The 18,768-nt window shown below is 49.0% G+C and overlaps 1 protein-coding gene across 1 annotated transcript in view; it reads right to left on the bottom strand.

The window, feature by feature from the left end:
* The window catches only part of DLST (dihydrolipoamide S-succinyltransferase), an 851,089-nt gene that overhangs the window by 442,980 nt on the left and 389,341 nt on the right, over positions 1 to 18,768 (bottom strand). The window contains exon 7 of the mRNA XM_069637668.1: positions 9,753 to 9,864. Within this exon, the coding sequence (XP_069493769.1) occupies positions 9,753 to 9,864 (112 nt within the window). The remainder of the gene's footprint in view (positions 1 to 9,752; positions 9,865 to 18,768) is intronic.

Below are 18,768 nucleotides of genomic sequence, written 5' to 3'. Positions count from 1 at the left end.
TATGTTAGAATAATACCCTAAAGGATTGAATTATGCTTCTCTTACAGCCCCCCTTTTGCTGAGCCCGCTAGAGCATGTCGGCTCCTAGGACGCAAATAGCACCTGATAGATATCAAGGTCTGGAATGCAACTCCCCCCCCCCTGTATGTAGTTCGCTTCCAAGAACAGAAGCGCCGTGTTCTATTCAACAACCGAAAGATGCCTTCGCATTCACAAATTGCAAATTGTTACTAGAATAGATGTTTGAAAGCGTCATAGTGGTCGGAGATGTCCATCATCACACCAAGTTCAAAGAAACCCAATAAAGGGGGGTGTTAAACATGTCATAGCTGATTGTTTGATATGCATTTTGTATATATGTAACTGATGTACGTAATTCACTCTCTTGCGTCCCTCGAGGTCTAGAGATACACGTCGCTGGGCGTGAGACCGAGTTGGCCAACTGAGACTTTTGCTTTGCAATAAAACCCTAGCTTTGGGAATACAACCTCGTGTCTGGCATCTCTATCGTGTGTGGTGACTCGCCTTGTTTCCATAGACGTCAGAGTCCTCTAGGGGCCCCTTTCACTCCGGTAGTGTGGGCTGCGCTGGCTGCGGACACTGCCCCTGCGAGAATACGAGAGGCCGTGAGAATAGTGTGGATGGACTGTGATTTCCCTCGAACCCTCCTTCCCAGAATGAGGTGAGCATGCATCTACCCATATAGTCTCACATGTTTATTTATGAGGATGAGCGCTCTGTCCTGCTTCTGAACTGCATGGTTGCCTTTAATGACCTAGTTTCTTCACTGATCCATGTGCGTGGCAGCCCAGACCGGCTGTGGCTGATCCACTTCAAAAGGCAAGTGCTTCTCAACAAGGATTATTGTCCGTATCCCTTTGTAATGTCTTTTTTCCGTGATTATTGTCAGTATCCCTTGTAATGTCTGTACTTCTCCCCAATAGGTGGTGAAGGGCCCAACAGAGTCGCGGTGTTGGAAGCAAGCCCAAATGGGGCCCGAGGAGTTTATGATGTCCCAAGTAGAAGGTAAGTTTGGTTATAAGGTCAAGCGCGATGAATGTGTTGCGCGTGACCTTAGCGTAATGTCTTTATGTTGTTTCTAACCTTGTTTGTCCTTTTCTCCTGCAGGGATGGCCTGGCGACGTCTGACGAGAAGCAGCTATCCGAAGACCTGCCGGCAGTCGCTGGATGGATGGATCCGCAGGATGCTGGACGAGATGAGCTCCCGCGTAGTTTGAACGCCCAGAACAGGTGAGGATATGCTCTGACTGCTGTGACTGCTGGAATCAGGTAAGATGCGCTGCAGGCGATGGGATTGCGGGAGTCAGGTAAAATGCGCTTCAGCCGATGGGATTGTGGGAGTCAGGTAAGATGCGCTACAGGCAATGGTGTTGCTGGAATCAAGTAAGATGCGAGCTGGAGATGATGTTGCTGGAGTCAGGTAAGCCGGGCTTCAAGCAATGGTACTGCTGAATCAAGTAAGACCACTTCTGGCGGCGGTGAGTGTTACGCTGCTATAAGCAGACTAACGCAAAGGCCTTGCATGCTGGCAGGGCAGGCTTAAATAGCCTAGTTCCAGCCACACCCCCTTGGCTCTGCCTTGTGGCCCCACCTTGCCACTCCCAAAGGATGCTGCACGTGCAGCCCAATGTTTTCCTATGGCCACGCCCAACCTGGATGCACGTGGGGACCCTGCAGGGAAGGAAATAACACGTGCACCAGAAATATAGTGTGCAGAGCACACTTTCCACGAGCCTGGCGCCAAACTGGCGGTCCTTTCCCAGTGGCCATGACAAGAGCAGGGGATGCTCCTTGTGGGACCCCCTTTGTCACTGATCGTGAGGTAAACGGGTGAAGGGGCATGATATGTGAGTGATTAGAGGACATCCAAGAGAGGGCGGTGTCTCCGATTCCTAATGAGTGTAGCCTGTCTAGGAGGATGGTGTGATCGATGGTATTGAAGGCTGCAGAGAGGTCAAGCAAGAAGAGTACCGTGCTGCCTTTTGCATCAGCTGTTCTTTTTAGGTCGTGCCAGATTAACACTAGGGAGGATTCAGGTCTTCTGAGCGGTCTGAAGCCAGATTGCGCAAGGTCCAGGAGGTTGTTGGCTTCAGTGAAAAGGCCAAGCTGGTTGCATGCTGTGCGGTACATGAGTTTGGCCATGAAGCAGGTGTTGGAGATTGGCCGGTAGTTCTGGGGGAGTAGTGGGTCGACCGCCATTTTTTTTTAGAAGTAGGAGGCTTTTAGGGCTTTCGGGAAGGTTCCCGATGTTAGTGAGTGGTTGAGGCTTGAGAGTACAATACCGTCTGCACAGGTTGAGGTTAGGATGTTTTTGAGGCTGGGGGCCTGACGGGCAGCTTTGCGCTAGGAGTGAGTGGAGCTCCTGGTGTGAGATGGGAACGAAAGAGGTGAAGGTTTGTATCAAAGGGGGGTTTTGATATGGTCGGGTATTGGGTGAGTGGGGGGGGGCATGAATTCCAATTTACAGATGGAGGAGAGTCTCGATAGCAACATTGTGGAAGTGTTCTGATAAGGTGTCACGTAGGGATTGGGAGACGGGTGGGGGTGGGTTAGAGCAAGTCAGGGAGTTGAATTCAGAAATGATTCTATGCAGTTCCTTACTCGGGTTGCCAAAGATTGAGATTAAGATTGTGTTCCCATAGAATGCTTCCTGGGAGTTCCAGTCTGTATGCTCCAAGGCGGTTTTGTTCTAAGCCATAGGGGTAATTCTCCAGGTCCATTCCAGACGATGTTGAGGGTTTTTAATCGATTTGAGGTTGGCAGTGAACCACCTAAGTGTGGGTCCTTATCTCTGGGAGGTCCGTTTTGTTGGGGTGAGGCGTGTAAGGGCGTTCGAGAGCCAGAGGTCGAAGATTTCAATGGATGGTGGCCCTTCCTGGAGGGAAAGTGTCAGGATAGAGGTGAGGAGGGAGTTGGCTAAAATCAGGGATGATAACGACTTTATTCCATGACGGAGTGATAGGTGTGGGGGTTTGTTAGGCAAGATTGTGAGCAGTACCCTTTGGGAGACTACAGCAACTTTGACCTACTGCTAATAGCAACCCATCCTTTGGTATAAGTCTGTACTACACAGGTTGGTAGTGTGGCTGAGCAGCCAGGCTCATCTCAAGAGGGGTCAACGTGAGCAGTAGTGTTCTTACACATAGGTCTACAATGACAAGTATTCAAATAAACTCTTACACTCAAGGTTTCTTGATTAAACAATCATTAATTTAACAGTCAGTTCAATAAGCCTTCTTCAGAAGGGGGCAATATAACAATACACAAATACACTCCAAAATACACACTCAAGTTTCTCTAGATCCACAAGTACCCATTTGGGATATGATACATGATATGGCATTTGTAACGCGCCTATACACAAGTGTTTCAAGGCGCGACGAGACAGGGAGGGGGGAACAAAGCGGAGATGGACAACGATCCTACTAGGCCAGGTGTCATTCAGATCGCGCAAGTGCATGGGTAGAGGGGAAGGGAAAAGTGCAAGGAGAAAGGGAGAAGGGAAAATGCAGTAGAGGGTTAGAAGAATACAAGATAAATAATAAGAGCCAACTGGTGGCAAGTGCAAGGTAAGTGCAGACAAGTGCTGGGAAGGGGGGCTGTAGGGATAGAGAGACAGTCCCGCAGTGCAGGGGTTGCCAGGGAGGCAGTGCAAGGGGAGAGTGGCTGGGCCAAGGACCGAGATCGGCGAGTGTCCCAGATGCAGATTCAGTGCAGTTTCAGTAATTTAGCAGGGGAGAGGGGGAGAGAAAGCAGAAGCAAAGAGGAAGGTTTTGAGGTGCTTCCGGAACCGGATATGGCTCTCCTCAAGTTTCAGGGAGGCAGGAAGGCTGTTCCAGAGGGGGGCCCCTGCCGTGGAGAGAAATCTACCCCCAACTCGTTGCTTGGAGAAGCGGCTGACCCCGAGGGAGTTGGAGGCGGATGAGCGAAGAGCTCGAGAAGGAAGATATTTAGGAAGAGAGAGTTGAAGGTATTTTGGCCCCAGGCCCCAGAAGGCCTTGTGGACAATGCAGAGGGTTTTGAACTTAATCCTCGCAGCCACTGGCAGCCAGTGTAGCAATTTCAGTCCTGGAGAGATACGGTCCCTGGGCTTGAGGCCAAGGACAAGTCTCGCAGTCCTGTTCTGGATGAGTTGTAGAGGGTGGAGAGTAGAGGCAGGCAGATTTAGATAGAGGCTGTTACAGTAGTCCAGCTTCGAGAGAACCAGGGCTCTGGAGACAGTGAGCTTCTGGGGGAAGGAGAGGAAAGGAAGGATACCTCTGAGGAGGTGCAGCTGGTAGTGTGACTTCTTAGAGACATCAGATATGTGAGGAGAGAAGGAGAGTGTGGAGTCGAAGATGACCGAGGTTTTTTGCCTTACAGGTAGGAGCAGTAAGAGGGCAGAGAGAGGGCGGCCAGCGAGCTGCAGGGAAGGAGGGAGTGGGTGTGCCGATGAGTAGAATCTCAGTCTTACTGGCATTAAGGCAGAGGTCATTGGCAGCACACCATTCCTGGATAGCAGAAAGACAGTCAGAGATGAGGGAATGAGAAGAGTAGGCCGAGGGTAGCCTGAAAATGAGCTGGGTATCATCCGCATAGCACTGAAAGTTGGGGCAGAGAGCGGCAATGCAGTGGGCAAGGAGTGCCAGATACTGGTTGAACAGCCAGGGAGAGAGATTAGATCCCTGGGGGACACCACAGGTAGAGAAAAAGATGTCAGAGAGGAAGGACCCCAGTTGGACCTGGGAGGGTCGATTGGAGAGGAAAGAGGCCACTCCAGAGCCTGACCAGTGATACCCAGGTTATCACGGAGACGGTTGAGCAGGAGAGGGATGGCGCACACAGACACTTCCTGCAGCGTCAGGTGACTTAAATAACTAGGACGCTGTGGACATTAATTTATCACTGGTACATTTAGAGCAATATTGTGTTTGGGGACAAAGCAAAGGGTTTGGGAATAAAGCAAAGGTTAAACAAATATTCTGAAGCACGCAAGTACTTTTGAACTCCCCAATGCAAAGTAAATTAACCCTTTCCTGTGGAAAAGGTAAAATCAATATAGGGCCACAAGCTGGGAGGCTTGTGAGGTGCAAAGCTGCAAGCAACTCTGCAAAGGCAACCAAGACTAGTCTTAACTGAGAACAAGGAAGGCTACACAAAAAGAGGTAAGTCCCCTTAGTTTTACAGTACCTTTGGTTAGAAGAAATGGTTCCAGCTGGCTTCTGTCCCTGTGCAGCTATGCAGATCCTATTGTTCCTGGGCCTCAGTCGTGGAGACAAGAGGGAGGACGTCTGGGGACTCCTGCACTGCAATGGGAAGGACAGCAGCAGCAGTGGGCAAACTTGAATTCAGCGGCACTTCGCGGTTTCAGCTGCTCGCATCTCAGCAAATAGCACCACCGTGGTTCTCGGCTACCACCCTGGACATTCCTCGCATCTGGGGTCCAGCACACGGTTGAGGTGGCTCAGGCCTGGTCAGTCCTGCTTCCTGGGAGTCCGGAGGATCTTCCTGGAGCTTGGGTCTGACTTAAAAACGATGAACTCAATCTGCTATTTCTGTCCCTGGCACTTCGGTTCCAGCAGCAGCAACAGAAGTACAGCCATCTTCGAGAGAATGTCCAGACAAGTTCACTTTGGGGTTGATTGGTCTCACCAACCCAAGGGGAGAAGTTCTCCTTGCAGGGCTTCTCTAATCGAGCCGAATTTGGAGCTTCAGCACAGCAGCAGGGCTTCACCGGACAAACCAACGGTCCAGGAGTTGCAACAGGCGTCTCATCCAAGTTCTTCTTCGGATTCCTTCGTCCAGTGGTCGACTCTGCCTTCCAAGCCAAAAAGCCTTGCCTTGCCTTTTATGCAGGTTTGTCCCATTCAATCCAGCCTAGCTGTCAATTACACAGCAGGGTGGCTGTCCTCCGAGGAAAGCCAGCCGGCCAATCACCTTTGGGTGCATTCCTGTAACCAAGGGAATGAAGCACAGGGAGTTTTGGGCACCTCCCTCACTTGCTGCCCCTGCTAGACGCCCTGGAGCCAGAGGCGGGCTTCACGCGTGAATCCCGCCAAAGACAAAACGAACAAAGGGACCAAACCTGGTTTGGCGCGCAGAGTAAATCTCAAGAAGGACCCAGCAAGAAATGGCAAAAAAAGAAGACCGGGCCTTTTTGACAAAATGGGCACCCATGGGTGCCTTACTGCAGCTGCGAACACAGTCCACAGTAAAAACACACAACGGTAGTAAAAAGTAAACCACTGTCACCAGCCATTAATTGTAGAAAGGGTAACAAAATTTTTACATAAGAAAATAGACAAAGGGGATACTAAGTAACCCCTCCAGCATCCTATGGTAAGATAGTGTGTGCTGGGTCTAGAAAGTTACAAATTTAAGTAAAGTCAAGCTCACTTTACTGTTCTTGGAAACAGTAGTTATCCAAGAGCAGGTATTTAAACCTTGGGGAAATCTGAAAGACTTCCCTGTGCCATTGCACTGAAGGTGCTGTGTGCCACAATGTAAAAATATGATCCCTATGGAGTTTGTCAGACTTGAAAACCAAAAGAAACAGAGTTCAAATTACAGAAAAATACATGAGTGGGAAAACGGTCTGACTCTCTCGAGGTTAAAAATGAAAAGTCCTAAAGTCCAGCAAAAGAGCTGGGGGTCTCTAAGGTAGAGGGGAATTAGCACATTTCTGAGAATTCTCCCTAACAGGGTTGAAGGTGGCCTTGGATGTGGGTCGCAGCGATCAGTGGTACAGAGAAGATTGCTGAGTGATCAGTCCATGATAGGGGTCATGGGGACAATGTGGTTATATTTCTGGTGCTGAAGAACGCATTGAGGGTGTGACATCCAGTGTGGGTGGGTGTGGAGATGTGTTGTGTCAGGTCGACCACTTCCAAGTTGTCTGTGAGAGATTGGGTCATAGGTTTTGACAGCGAGTCGAATCAGACGTTCAAATCTCGTAGGATGAAAGTGTTGGATGGAGGTTGAGGTTGTTTGTCAGCGCTTCAAAGAACGTGTCTGCAAAGTTTTGTTTTAGACAGGGTGGGGGGTCTGTAAATGAGTAGGAAGCTGTGTGAGGGTTGGAGTTTTACCAGAAGGGATTCGTAGTCTGGTTTTGGTTGAGGTGTCCTTAATTATTAGTGAGAATTGGTGTTTGTGTAGTATCGCAAGTCCTCCACCCCTTCGCGATCTGTTCTGAACAGTAAGGCTGAACCCCAGTGGGAAGGCCTTGTGCACAATGAGCTTGTAAAAGTCTGCAAACCAGGTCTCTGATGAAAAGGAAGTCTGGATTGTTTTCTATTATGAGGTCAAAGATGTGGAATTTATTTTTGGAGACCGACCTGGCGCTGATGAGAGCGCAAGAGAGTTGGTGGGGTTTGCTCTCAAGTGCTGGCCGGTTTGGGTTGGGAATGGTAGTAGAAGCTGGAGTGTGAGGTGGTCGGAGGTTGGGCCAGGGGAAGGGTGTTAAGGGAAGGGGGTCGGTCGGGGTGGGTAGGGGCAGAAGGGTGGGCGGAGGAGGGGAGGATGTGCGGGGGAGTGGAGGTGGACCAGGGGGGATAAACGAACAAGGGAATAGTGCTAAAAACTGGTGGGGTGCCGGCGGGGAGGTTTTGGGCCGTATAGTGGGTGGGTGGGGGTTGGGATCTGGGCCGGAGAATGGGTGATACTAGGAGGGGCCCGAGGCAGCCTTGGCCTAGGCGTTTCTTTACTTTCAGGCGTGCCATGGGGTGTAGTGAGAGTGGGGGCTGCTGTGGAGCTTGGGGTTTTGGCAAGGGCCGCTATTGCAGTAAGACTTCATAAAACTATCCCTATGGCATATAGGTCCCGAACTCTTAGTATAAGCTTTTACTACTCAAGGAACCTTGGTAAAGTGGCAAAGCAGTGAGGCTAATCATAGGAGTAAGATGCAAGCTGTAGGTAAGTACACTGAACCCAGTTAGCACAGTAGTCCAAAGCAAAACGTACACCAATAAACCTATATTAAAATATATATTTATTATATTTACACATTGGTTAGCAAAACCACAAAGTCTTTTAGGAAGGAAAAAGGTTAGTCATACAGTAGCGAAGCTTAACGTTCTAGAGGCGGGTTCTTAGCAAACTAAAGCTTTTAAAGTCTGGTCCCTAACTCTATGTAAAAGTCAGTTCGGAGAGGGCTCAAAGTCTTACGAAGCAGCAGAACAGCAAAAGTTCCTGTGGATACTTTCAGTTATTAGATAAGGATACTAGAAGTGTTAACACAACTATGGAGACACTGTTGAAGGGCTCACTAAAGGGACACAAGCCGACAGCTTTGATCAGAGGTAAGAGTGGCATCTCTTCACGCACTCCAACACTCTGGAGCGACTTCTTGCTTAAAGGTAAGGAAAACCTTTTCACCCAACAGTTCTTCAGCACAATTTGCCCAGTCAATCTTCTACGATTCCTGGAGTCCTGCACTCTGGTAAGGGGACTTGGATGAGTCGGATTGTGTCTCTGGGGGTTCACCTGGAGCTCCGCAAAGACTTGAACGGATTCGGCCTCTCAAAGACGTTGCACTGAAAATGGGTTGGAGGACTCCTGGTATTCACGGTCAGCAGCTCTGGCAAGGAACACCATCTTGGGAGATTGCTCAGTTTGTAGTTCGTCTCAGGAATGCTTGGTGCCACCAGCCAAAGGGAAGGAGTCTTCCTCTTCAGAGCTCCTCTGTAGCATAGAAAACAGGGTCAGTACAGCAGTGGTCGCTTCACGGTGATGCAAAGGGTCTGCAGGAGTCTCTGGTTGTCTTCTGCTTCGGTTACTTCCGTTTCCAGTGGTTGACTTGCCTTTCACCTCATGAATGTTACTCTTTATTCAGTTTCAGCACACACTCCTCTGTAATCTCTCTCAGCAGTTTACCGAAAGAACATGTGGCTGTCCAATCAAGACAGCAAGACACCCAGTTGGGCACTGGTTTCATTCAGGCACTCAGGCAGACAAAGGGCAGAGGAGTGAATAACTCCTCCCCCACTTCCTGCCTGCCCAGACACATTGGAGCCTAGGCGAGGACAACCAAGTGTTCCCATCAAAGGCAAAACAAACACACAGACCCACCCCCACCCATCTCAGAATGGTAGAAGAAGGGCTAGCAAGGACAACCACACTAGAAATGGCAAAAAAAGAAAGGAGACACCATGTTAGAACATAGGTGACCCTATTGTGCACAACCAAGACTGTGAATGTAGTCTGCGGTAATAAATAGCACAGTAGATGGTAGAACACGTCCAATGCCACCAGCCATAACTAGAGGGTTGCCTATGTGACAAAAAAAAATCACAGGAGGAGAGAGAAGGGCATAAGGTGGTGTATGCCAATCCCTCATAGTATACAGTTATATATCCTTAAGAACAGTAGTAAGTACGAATAAATACAAATCTTAAAAGAGAACCCAAAGGGTTCCCAATAACACTGCCGATAAGGTGCTGTGTGCTGCAAAAGTAAAACACAGATGCCTTTAAAGAGATATAGAGGAAAGTAGACTCCATAGTAAAGGTAAAACAAAGAACAGAGTTCCAAAAGCCAGAGCAAATAAGAATGAATGAGTGGAAAAAGGCTCCACTCATTCAGGATATAAAGTAAAAGGTCCAGAAGTTCAGCAAAAACTGCCAGGGGTCTCACTAGGAGAGCGAATGAAGCATAAGATTGATAAATCTCCATAACACACATCTGATTTTATATCAATCTATGCTTTAAATTACAAATGTTGAATTGAAAGCAAAGTATTTGCATTATGCTCTTACCGCCAGATTTCCTGAGTATAAAGAGGGGTGTCCCGCCTTCCACTCTGTCCCCATCAGGAACAAGGAGGGCCTCAATAACACCGGCAGCTGGAGCTGGGACTTGTACGGATGTCTATGAGAAGAGAGTGTAAGCAACAGAATCTAAGGATCGAGATCTGTTAAGGACAGAGCAATGAAAAGATCTATGAATGGAGTGAGACCACGGTGCAAGAGGGGCAACAGAGGTGGGGAGATGAAAGAAGAGAGCGCAAGCAGGGGAAAATGGGGCAGCAGGAAGAAGGGGGACCCACTGGAACAAGGATTGGTTGGGGGGAGGGGCGTTGGGGGGGTGAGTGAGTAGAAGACAGGGCAGCGGGAAGAAGAGTGTGGTCTTAATGAGATTTTCTTTTAGCAAAACTTACCCTCTCTGACCTGAGCCTCCCAAGACTCACTGGGATATTTTTTTTCATTGACTTGTAAGGTGAGTGAGACTATCTCAATCACCAACTGCATTTACTTTTGTTATGGAGAGACTGGACCCTTATCCCAAGGCTCCATTGTGGGGAGAACTCTCCCCCTTTGTTTTGTCTTAGACGTTTTCTAATGGCAGCACCCCATGACCTTATTTGGAGTGTAATGTTTTGGGTTCACTGATTAGTCCTTGGATCAGTACAGGAGTGGTAATCTCCCTTTTATGACTTATGTTTTTTACCTTTTGCAGCACAAGACAACTTACATGGATTGTTGTGGGGGACCCTTTTTGTCCCCTTCTCTTCATTCCAAGTAGCCTTTAATTACTTTCCAGGCATCCTATGAAGAGGGTAGTGCTATGGATGCAGTATCCTGGGCTGCCTTTTTAGCTGTGATAATGCGCTTTAGAGGAGCATATACTCCAAACTGCCTCTCTTCATGTTTCAAGTCCTGTTCAAGATGGCCTGTCCTGTTTTGGTCGTCCTACCTTGCCAAGTGGGGCAGGGCCCCCCTCCTAATGCACCTTGGGCGGCTTCATGCAAGAAGCCTACAAAGGCTCTCTTTTGCGAGTGTGCTGGCAGAAAGTGGGGGGTAGGGGTTGGCGGGGAGTCTGACCCTAATCCACATTTCTCCAGAGGCTTGGTTGTTTTGCTGGGCTGGTGTATAGGCGGCAGGGTGGCCAATAGTGGGCAGCCACCTCCAAGTTTGAATGCTGCAGGTGTCCTTATTGCCCCCAGCCCATTTTCTAGATATAAGGAGACAAGCTGGAACCAGGAAACAAGTCGGTTAATAGAGCTGAAAAAGATCTGAAGGAAACAGGGTCGCCGAAGGACTGCTCAGCACTGGCTCAGCCAATACCACTGTCACAAAACTCAACCTTATAATCAACAAGGAAGACCTCTAAGGAGGTACCTTCTTCCCAAAGACTGGTGGGACCAACCAGTCACCTGCCCTACTCGAGGTACATCACCTGTTTTCGGTTGTAGCGTGCATCTTGGCATTTCCTCTGCAAGGCCTGGTTCCAGCTGTTCATTATAAATAATAATAATAATAATTTAGCATTTATATAGCGCTACAAACCCTCAGGTATCTGAGCGCTGCTCATTATTACCCAAGGTGTGTGGTGCTCATTTATCGACCTCAGAAGGATGAAAGGCTGAATTTGGCCTTGCCAGGATTCGAACCTGTGTTGGCAGGCACTGAATGGATGTCAAAGCAAGCGCTCTACTCGCTGTGCTATCTGACCGGCTTGTTGCAAGAGCATCCATCTGGAACGTTTCAGGGGTATCTTCGGCTTAGCTGGGACAATGGAAATCCGCAGTGCTGCCCTCCACAAGGAGACAAGCCTTCTGGAAGAGCAAAGTCATGTCAATAAATTGCTGAGTGTCTCTTGACGCCGCCCAGGGTCAATCCAAGATGTGCATCCATGAGGGTCTCGCCCTCATGGAACTGAATCTTGGTGTCCGCTCCTACAGACTGAGGTCTCCAAAGAACCTAGAGATGAACAATAGTACTTGCTCTTGAACCAGAGACCAGATGTCCCTGCTTGGCGACAACAGTGTGGCTGTTCTTCTCCAGCGACTTACTTTCACTTGGGACTATTCTTAACTTTCTAGGCATTCACAGGCATGAGATCACTTGCATCTCTCGAACCGCCCCCTTCCCAATTGGGAGCAAAGTCCTGTTTACCTTGAGCGCTATCCAGGGATGGTCAAGATGTTGGCTCCAGGTCAGTAGTGCTGGGGTTCTGCTACTTCTTTCACTCTTAAGTCCTATTTCACATGTTGCCTTTGCCCTGCGCTAACTAACTTCAGTATTTTACCTGCACTAGCTGAGTAGGCCCTCCTGGACTACTCACCTCTTCCCTTCACGAAATGTTTGGGACACCTAAAAGACTACCAGAAACCTGGTGCAACCTAGGGCTGGATTTATGAAGTTTTAATATATGGTATTGGGTGCATTATAATAATAAGGCTGATGTATTGATGTGTGCTTAGCATCTGCTCTCCCTACATTGCTGAATGGGTTTGTTTGAATAAATGCTCGTTCTTTTATAGTAGTGTTCAAACCATAGTGGGTTATGAATGTATATGTACTAGAGTATTTTTACTTAGGTTGAAACATTTAAAGTGTTCCGTATTGTAATAAGTATTGTTTCATTTGTATAACTTACCTCTGTGGGTCTTTTCCCTTCTGCTAAGTGTTAACTGTATTACACAACATATCACCCTTCATCCTTAGTTCAGCCTTGCCAATTGGTCAATGCTACTTAAGAGGGGGGCGTTCGCCCAATTGGGGTTGTGAAAGAAAACACGTGCTAATGCTAGGTTGGCTTTTCCATGTCCTAACCCGGTAGTGACTATGAATATCCCTCCTAACAGGGAGTGAGGCAGGGCACAAGGTGGAGAAATGGGGTGGGGCAGGGCAAGAAGAACAAGTTACTTTCTTACCTGGTAAAGTTTTTTCGATTGGATGTTCTGATAACGTATTCCACATCTATGACGGGTAATCACCACAGCTGTGCTGCTTCGGAAATTTTTTCGGCTCCTGCATCAATGATGTTGATACGCTGTCCTCGAGAGCCTCCGTCGAGCCGACGTCACCGGATGTTACAAGTAGGACGCACGACGCCCGTAGCCGCAGTGTGGCACCAATCTCCTGCCAGAAGGACAACAGAAAGCCTTGCAAAAACGAAAGCTGCAATCGCATAAGAAATTCTGTAGAGGGGCAGGTAGGGAGGGAGCGATGCGGAATATGTCGTTGGAACATTCCATCGAAAGAATGTTACCAGGTAAGAAAGTAACTTGTTCTTCGAAGGGATTGGTTCCGCCGATGTATTCCACATCTATGACAGACTCCCAAGCAGTACCAATGTAAGGTGGTGGGACAGAATTTAGAATTTTAGAATGCCCAATTAAATTGCAGAATAGAGGACCGCCTTACCAAAGGCCAGATCTTGCCCATGGATAGAATCCAACGAGTAGTGTTTGACAAAAGTATGGACAGAAGCCCATGTGGTTGCCTCACAAATGGGAACACCCCTGTGCAGAGCAGTAGAGGCAGCCACACCTCTAGTAGAATGGGCCCGTAAGCCCACCGGAGGTTCCTTACCCGCCAAGCGGTAACATTCAGAAATTGTCAAGATAATCCATCTAGACAAAGTCTGTTTAGTAACATTATATCAGAAATAACTGACTCTGCGCCAATTAATTTTGGAAAGTTGTATAGTTTTTATTGGGTCAAAAATTAAGTCAAAACGCCCTGTATGACACGTGTTTCGGCTCAACAGAGCCTTTCTAAAATCTGGGGTACTCTGGTGTATTCCTGAGGTACATGAAATATCCACTGATTGTGTTGCTCTGGTTTGGATTATATTGGGCTCAATCCCATGCTCCTTTTCTGAACGCTAATTCACTCAAGTTCGCGTTGCTGGGCAACGCCAATGCTCAATCCCAAGGAGCATGGGATTGAACCCAATATAATCCAAACCAGAGCAACACAATCTGTGGATATTTCATGTACCTCAGGAATACACCAGAGTAGCCCAGATTTGAGAAAGGCTGTATTGAGCCAAAACAAGTGTCATACAGGGTGTTTTGACTTAATTTTTGACCCAATAAAAACTATACAACTTTCCAAAATTAATTGGCGCAGAGTCACAGAGTTATTTCTGATATAATGCAACTTTAACGGTATAGGCTTTATACCGGCAACTCCGAGAAATTGCGACATCATGAGGAAATTATATTTGAATTTCTGAATTAAGCCCTGTAATAACGAAAAGAAATACTAAGGAGTCGCCCACGAGACCAGCTGTAAACAGTAAAAGCCAAATACATACGTTATACTCTGTTTAGTAACAGCTTGTCCCAAACGCCTTCCAGCGTATTCTATGAAAAGCTGATTTTCCACTCTGACCCAGGACATGGGTGAGAGGTTGAAACTTAAATCTCTCCTAGGATCCAACCTATGGAGCCTCTCCTCTTCCTTACCAGGATGCGGAGGAGGATAAAACGCTGCAAGAATAACCTTCTGGCTTAAATGAAATTCCGACACAACTTTCGGAAGAAAAGAAGGACAAACCCTAAGGACAACCCTGTCCTTATGGAACATCGTGAAGGGTGGCTTAAAAGAAAGTGCCTGCAACTCACTCACTCTGCGAGCACAAGTGACAGCAACTAAAAATACAGTTTTCAAGGTCAACACTCTCAAAGGGCAAGAATGTAAAGGCTCAAACGGAGATCCCATGAGGAATTTTAGAACCAGGTTCAAATCCCAACCGGGCAACTGGAGAGGTGACAATGGGAACACATTAGTGAGCCCCTTGAGAAACTGGGAAAATCCAAGGAATCTTAAAATAAGAACACTCCGCAGACGAGCGCTTAAATACGGACAGCGCCGCCAGGTAACCTTTAATGGTACCCACTTGCAGGCCCTTGTGGGCTAATGAAAGCAAAAAAGACAGAACCACACGAATGGCACATTAAAAAGGATCCACATTCTTAACCCTGCACCAGTCGCAGAACTTTCTCCAACGGAAACGATACAGAGACTTTGTTGCGGGCCTTCTGGCCGGAAGCAACACCTCCATCACGTCTTCAGAAAAGTCCCAAACCTTATACCTCAACCTTTCATAAGCCAAGCATGAAGGTTGAGGGACTTGACCTCTGGATGGACCCCCCCGCTCCCGTGATAGCAGATCGTCTCGTTAGGGAAAATGGCATGGAGGGCAGAAGGACATGATGAGAAAGTCCGGGTACCACGTTCTCCTAGCCCATGCCGGAGCAATGAGGATCATTCGGGAACCGAACCTCTGTAACCTCCGCAGCACTTGTGGAATGACGGGGACTGGAGGAAATGTGTACAGCAGTGGGAAGGACCACTCCACTATGAACACGTCCCCTAAGGCTTGTCTTGGAAGAGATTCCCGCGAACAGAACCTTTCGCACTTCCAGTTGACACTGTTGGCGAAGAGATCCACTTGTGGGGTCCCCCAAAGGGCAAAGATCTCCAGGAGAATCTCCTGGGCCAGCTCCCACTCGTGAGAGACCGTGCTCTGCCTGCTCAGAGCGTCCGCCGCCGCGTTTTCGTCTCCGGCCAGATGAACTGCTGAGATCGAAATTTCCTGCTGGATGGCCCATAACCAGAGCTGCACCGCCTCTTTGCACAGAGGGAGACAACCATGCCCCCCTCTTTTTGTTGAGGTAGTGCATGGCCACTGTGTTGTCCGTCAGAATCAGGACATTCGTCCCCCGCACAGTCGGCAGAAAAGCCTTCAGGGCTAGCCTGATGGCCCGCAGCTCCAACAGATTGACGTGGAGTCTGGACTCCGACATGTCAGTCTAGAAAAATGGATATCTCTCATGATTGACAGCAAAAGTAATTTGGTGGCCGTGGGCCAACCGTCTCATGCACGATATGACAGACATATAGGTTTCCGAGTTTGCCAATGAACGACCATTTTGATGTAACAAGGATCGCCATTTTGTTTTCTAACAATTGCTCATTGCTTTCTGTTCTTATTGCTTCGCAGCACATTTTCTGCTTACACTGCTCGACTGTTAAACATTTTTGTCTGAACGTAAAAGGACAAGGCCGCAGGGCCGCGAGGCTAACAAGAGTTTGTTGAAATACAACATAGGCAGCGCCAGGAAGGAATGCCCTGCTCCCTCCCGAATGTAGCCTTGAAGCAGAGCTGCAGGGCATTTAATCATTTCGCAGCTGCCAGCCAGTCTCGTTATATGGTAGAACATGTTAGAATAAAGCAGCCAAAAGCCTGAATTATGCTCTTCTTACGGCCCGCCTTTACTGAGCCCTGTAGAGCGTGTCGGCTCCCAGGACACGAATAGTACCTTGTAGATAGCAAGGTCTGGAATGTGACTCTTCCCCCGTATGTAGCTCGCTTCCAAGAACAGAAGCACTGTGTTCTGTTCAACAACTAAAAGATGCCTCTGCACTTGCAAATTGCATATTGTTACTAGAATAGATATTTGAAGGTGTCATATTGTCGAAAGTGTCCATCATCACACCGAGTTCAAAGTAACCCAATAAAGGGGGGTGTTAAACAGGTCATAGCTGATTGTATGATTTGCATTTTGTATATATGTAACTGATGTACGTAATTCACTCTCTTGCGTCCCTCGAGGTCTAGAGATACACGTCGCGGGGCGTGAGACCGAGTTGGCCAACTGAGACTATTTGCTTTGCAATAAACCCTAGCTTTGGGAATACAACCTCATATCTGGCGTATCTATCGTGTGTGGTGACTTGCCTTGTTTCCATAGACGTAAGGGACCCCTAGGGGCCCCTTTTAGACGGAGACCAACGGCCGCTGACTGCCAACTCGTTGGCATGAGCTCCCCATCCCGTGAGGGACGCGTCCGTCACGATCGTTACCTGCGGCCAGGGTAGCCAAAATGGAGCCCCCTTCATCAGACTGCCTTCGACGGCCCACCACAGAAGATCATGGGCGATGGAGGGCGGCACCTGAATGGGGTCTGACATCCTGCCGGAGGACTGCGACCACTGGAGCTTGAGAGCCCACTGCCGAGATCTCATCCGCAACCTGGCCTCTGGCACCAGAAGAATTCAGAATGCCATGAGGCCGAGCAACCTCTAGAACTCGAACGCCGGGAGACTCTGGGCATGTTGAAACTTGTGCACCATCTGCAGAACGTGATGAGCCCTCACCTGGGGAGGCGAACACTGCCCCTGAGATGTGTCGAGCACTGCTCCAATGTATTGGAGCCGCTAGGTAGGTGTCAAGCGGCACTTCTTTAAGTTGAGGGAGAAGCCCAGCTTGTGAAGGGAGTGGAAGGTGACCGACAGATGATCCAGGACTTGCTCGGGAGAGCGCACCCGTATCAACCAATTGTCCAGGTAGGGGTAGACGTGAATCCCCCCCTTTCCTGAGATGCGCTGCCACCACCACCATCAGCTTGGTGAAGACCCTCGGGCGGAGGTCAATCCGATCGGCAGGACCCGAAACTGAAAATGTGAGTCGCCAACCGCGAAACCTCAGGTACTTCTTGTGCTTGGGATGAATCGGCACATGAAAGTAAGCATCCTTGAGGTCGAGAGACACCAACCAGTCCTGAAGTTGAAGGGCCTGGAGGACTTGAGAAAGAGTAACCATCTTGAACTTGTCCTTCCTGAGGAGCTTGTTCAAACCACGCAAGTCCATGATGGGTCTCAATCCCCAGTCTTTTTTCGGGATCAAAAAATATGGGGAATACCATCCCTTGTTCCTCTCCACTACAGGCACCAGTTCTATGGCGCCTTTCACCAGCAGGGATTTGATTTCTTGCGCAAGGAGCGGATCCGGACTCTTCAAAGAGCGATTCCCTAGTGAATTGTCTTGAGGCCTCTGCCGGAAAGGAAGACAGTAGCCAAAGGCTATGATCTCCAGAACCCACACATCTGAAGTAATGGCACGCCATTCTACAAGATGCTGCGCCAGCCTTCCCCCAACCGGCGAACCATGGGACATGGCCTCATGACTGAGCTGAAGCGACTGCGGCAGTGCCCGAGGGCAAAGAGGCAACTGCCCGAGCGGCCTTGGCACCTTGAGTACCTTGTTTTCCACCTCCGGTACTCCTACGGTGTCTTTGACTTGCAGCTCCCCTCGATCTACCAAAGGATGAGTAGTATCGAAAGGAACCTCCCCTCCATTGCTGTCCCCTAGGACGAAAAGGCGGAGTTTGGCGAACTGCACTGCTCAACGACTTCGCTGCAACTTTGGAGGTCTGCAACCTCTCAAGGCTCTCATCAGCCTTGCTGCCAAAAAGATGTTCACCATCAAAGGGCATGTTGAGAAGCTGGGCTTGTAAGTCAGGAGCAAACCCCCACTTCTGCAACCACGCAAATCTGCTGTCATGATCTCTGCTTCCAAAAGATCAGGACTTGCCCGACTCCCTTGGAAGCAGACCCATAACCCCGGTTCCGAGTGCCAGCCAGTCCCAATTGGGACCTTTTGGACCATGTCCTGGCGCCAGTGGCACCAGGCTCATAAAGATGCCCAGTCCCAGCACTGGAAGCGCCGGGCTCATAATGCTTGGGTGGACTTACCTGCAGCAGACCATGCTGCTTACTTACCTGCCAGTTGAACCCCTGATCCTCTTCTGTTTGGGACTACTTTTCCTGTTGGGTGGGGCAGGAGCCACTCCCTAGGTTCAGAACACTGGAACTCTTCTGGAAAGCAGGAACTCTTTTCTTACCTAGGCGTGGCTGTGGAAGGAGACACCTAAGCACTACAGGAGGCTATTTAAACCACACCCGATGGATGAATCTTGCTTTGCGTTATTCTGCATTCTCTGCAGCAGAACGCTCATCGTGTCTTCTGCTTCTGATCCTGGGCCTAAGGGAACAAAGGCTTACCATCCTGGAATCCAGTCTTCAGCAGCACCTGTAAAGACAAAGAAAGAACAGGTTAGCACTACGGTCTTCAGTGGCAGCGCATCTCTTACCTGGTCCATCGGCTGTCACCAACGCCTCGCGCTGCATTCCGGCATCTGAAAGACAAAAGCTTACCAGCTCTTCGCACGCTCCGGGGGCCTTCGGCGCTGCA

Source organism: Ambystoma mexicanum, chromosome 14 (genome assembly GCF_040938575.1).
Source record: "Ambystoma mexicanum isolate Mex_15411 chromosome 14, UKY_AmexF1_1, whole genome shotgun sequence".
NCBI classification, from domain to species: domain Eukaryota; kingdom Metazoa; phylum Chordata; class Amphibia; order Caudata; family Ambystomatidae; genus Ambystoma; species Ambystoma mexicanum.
This window is presented reverse-complemented; position numbering and strand designations above follow the sequence as displayed.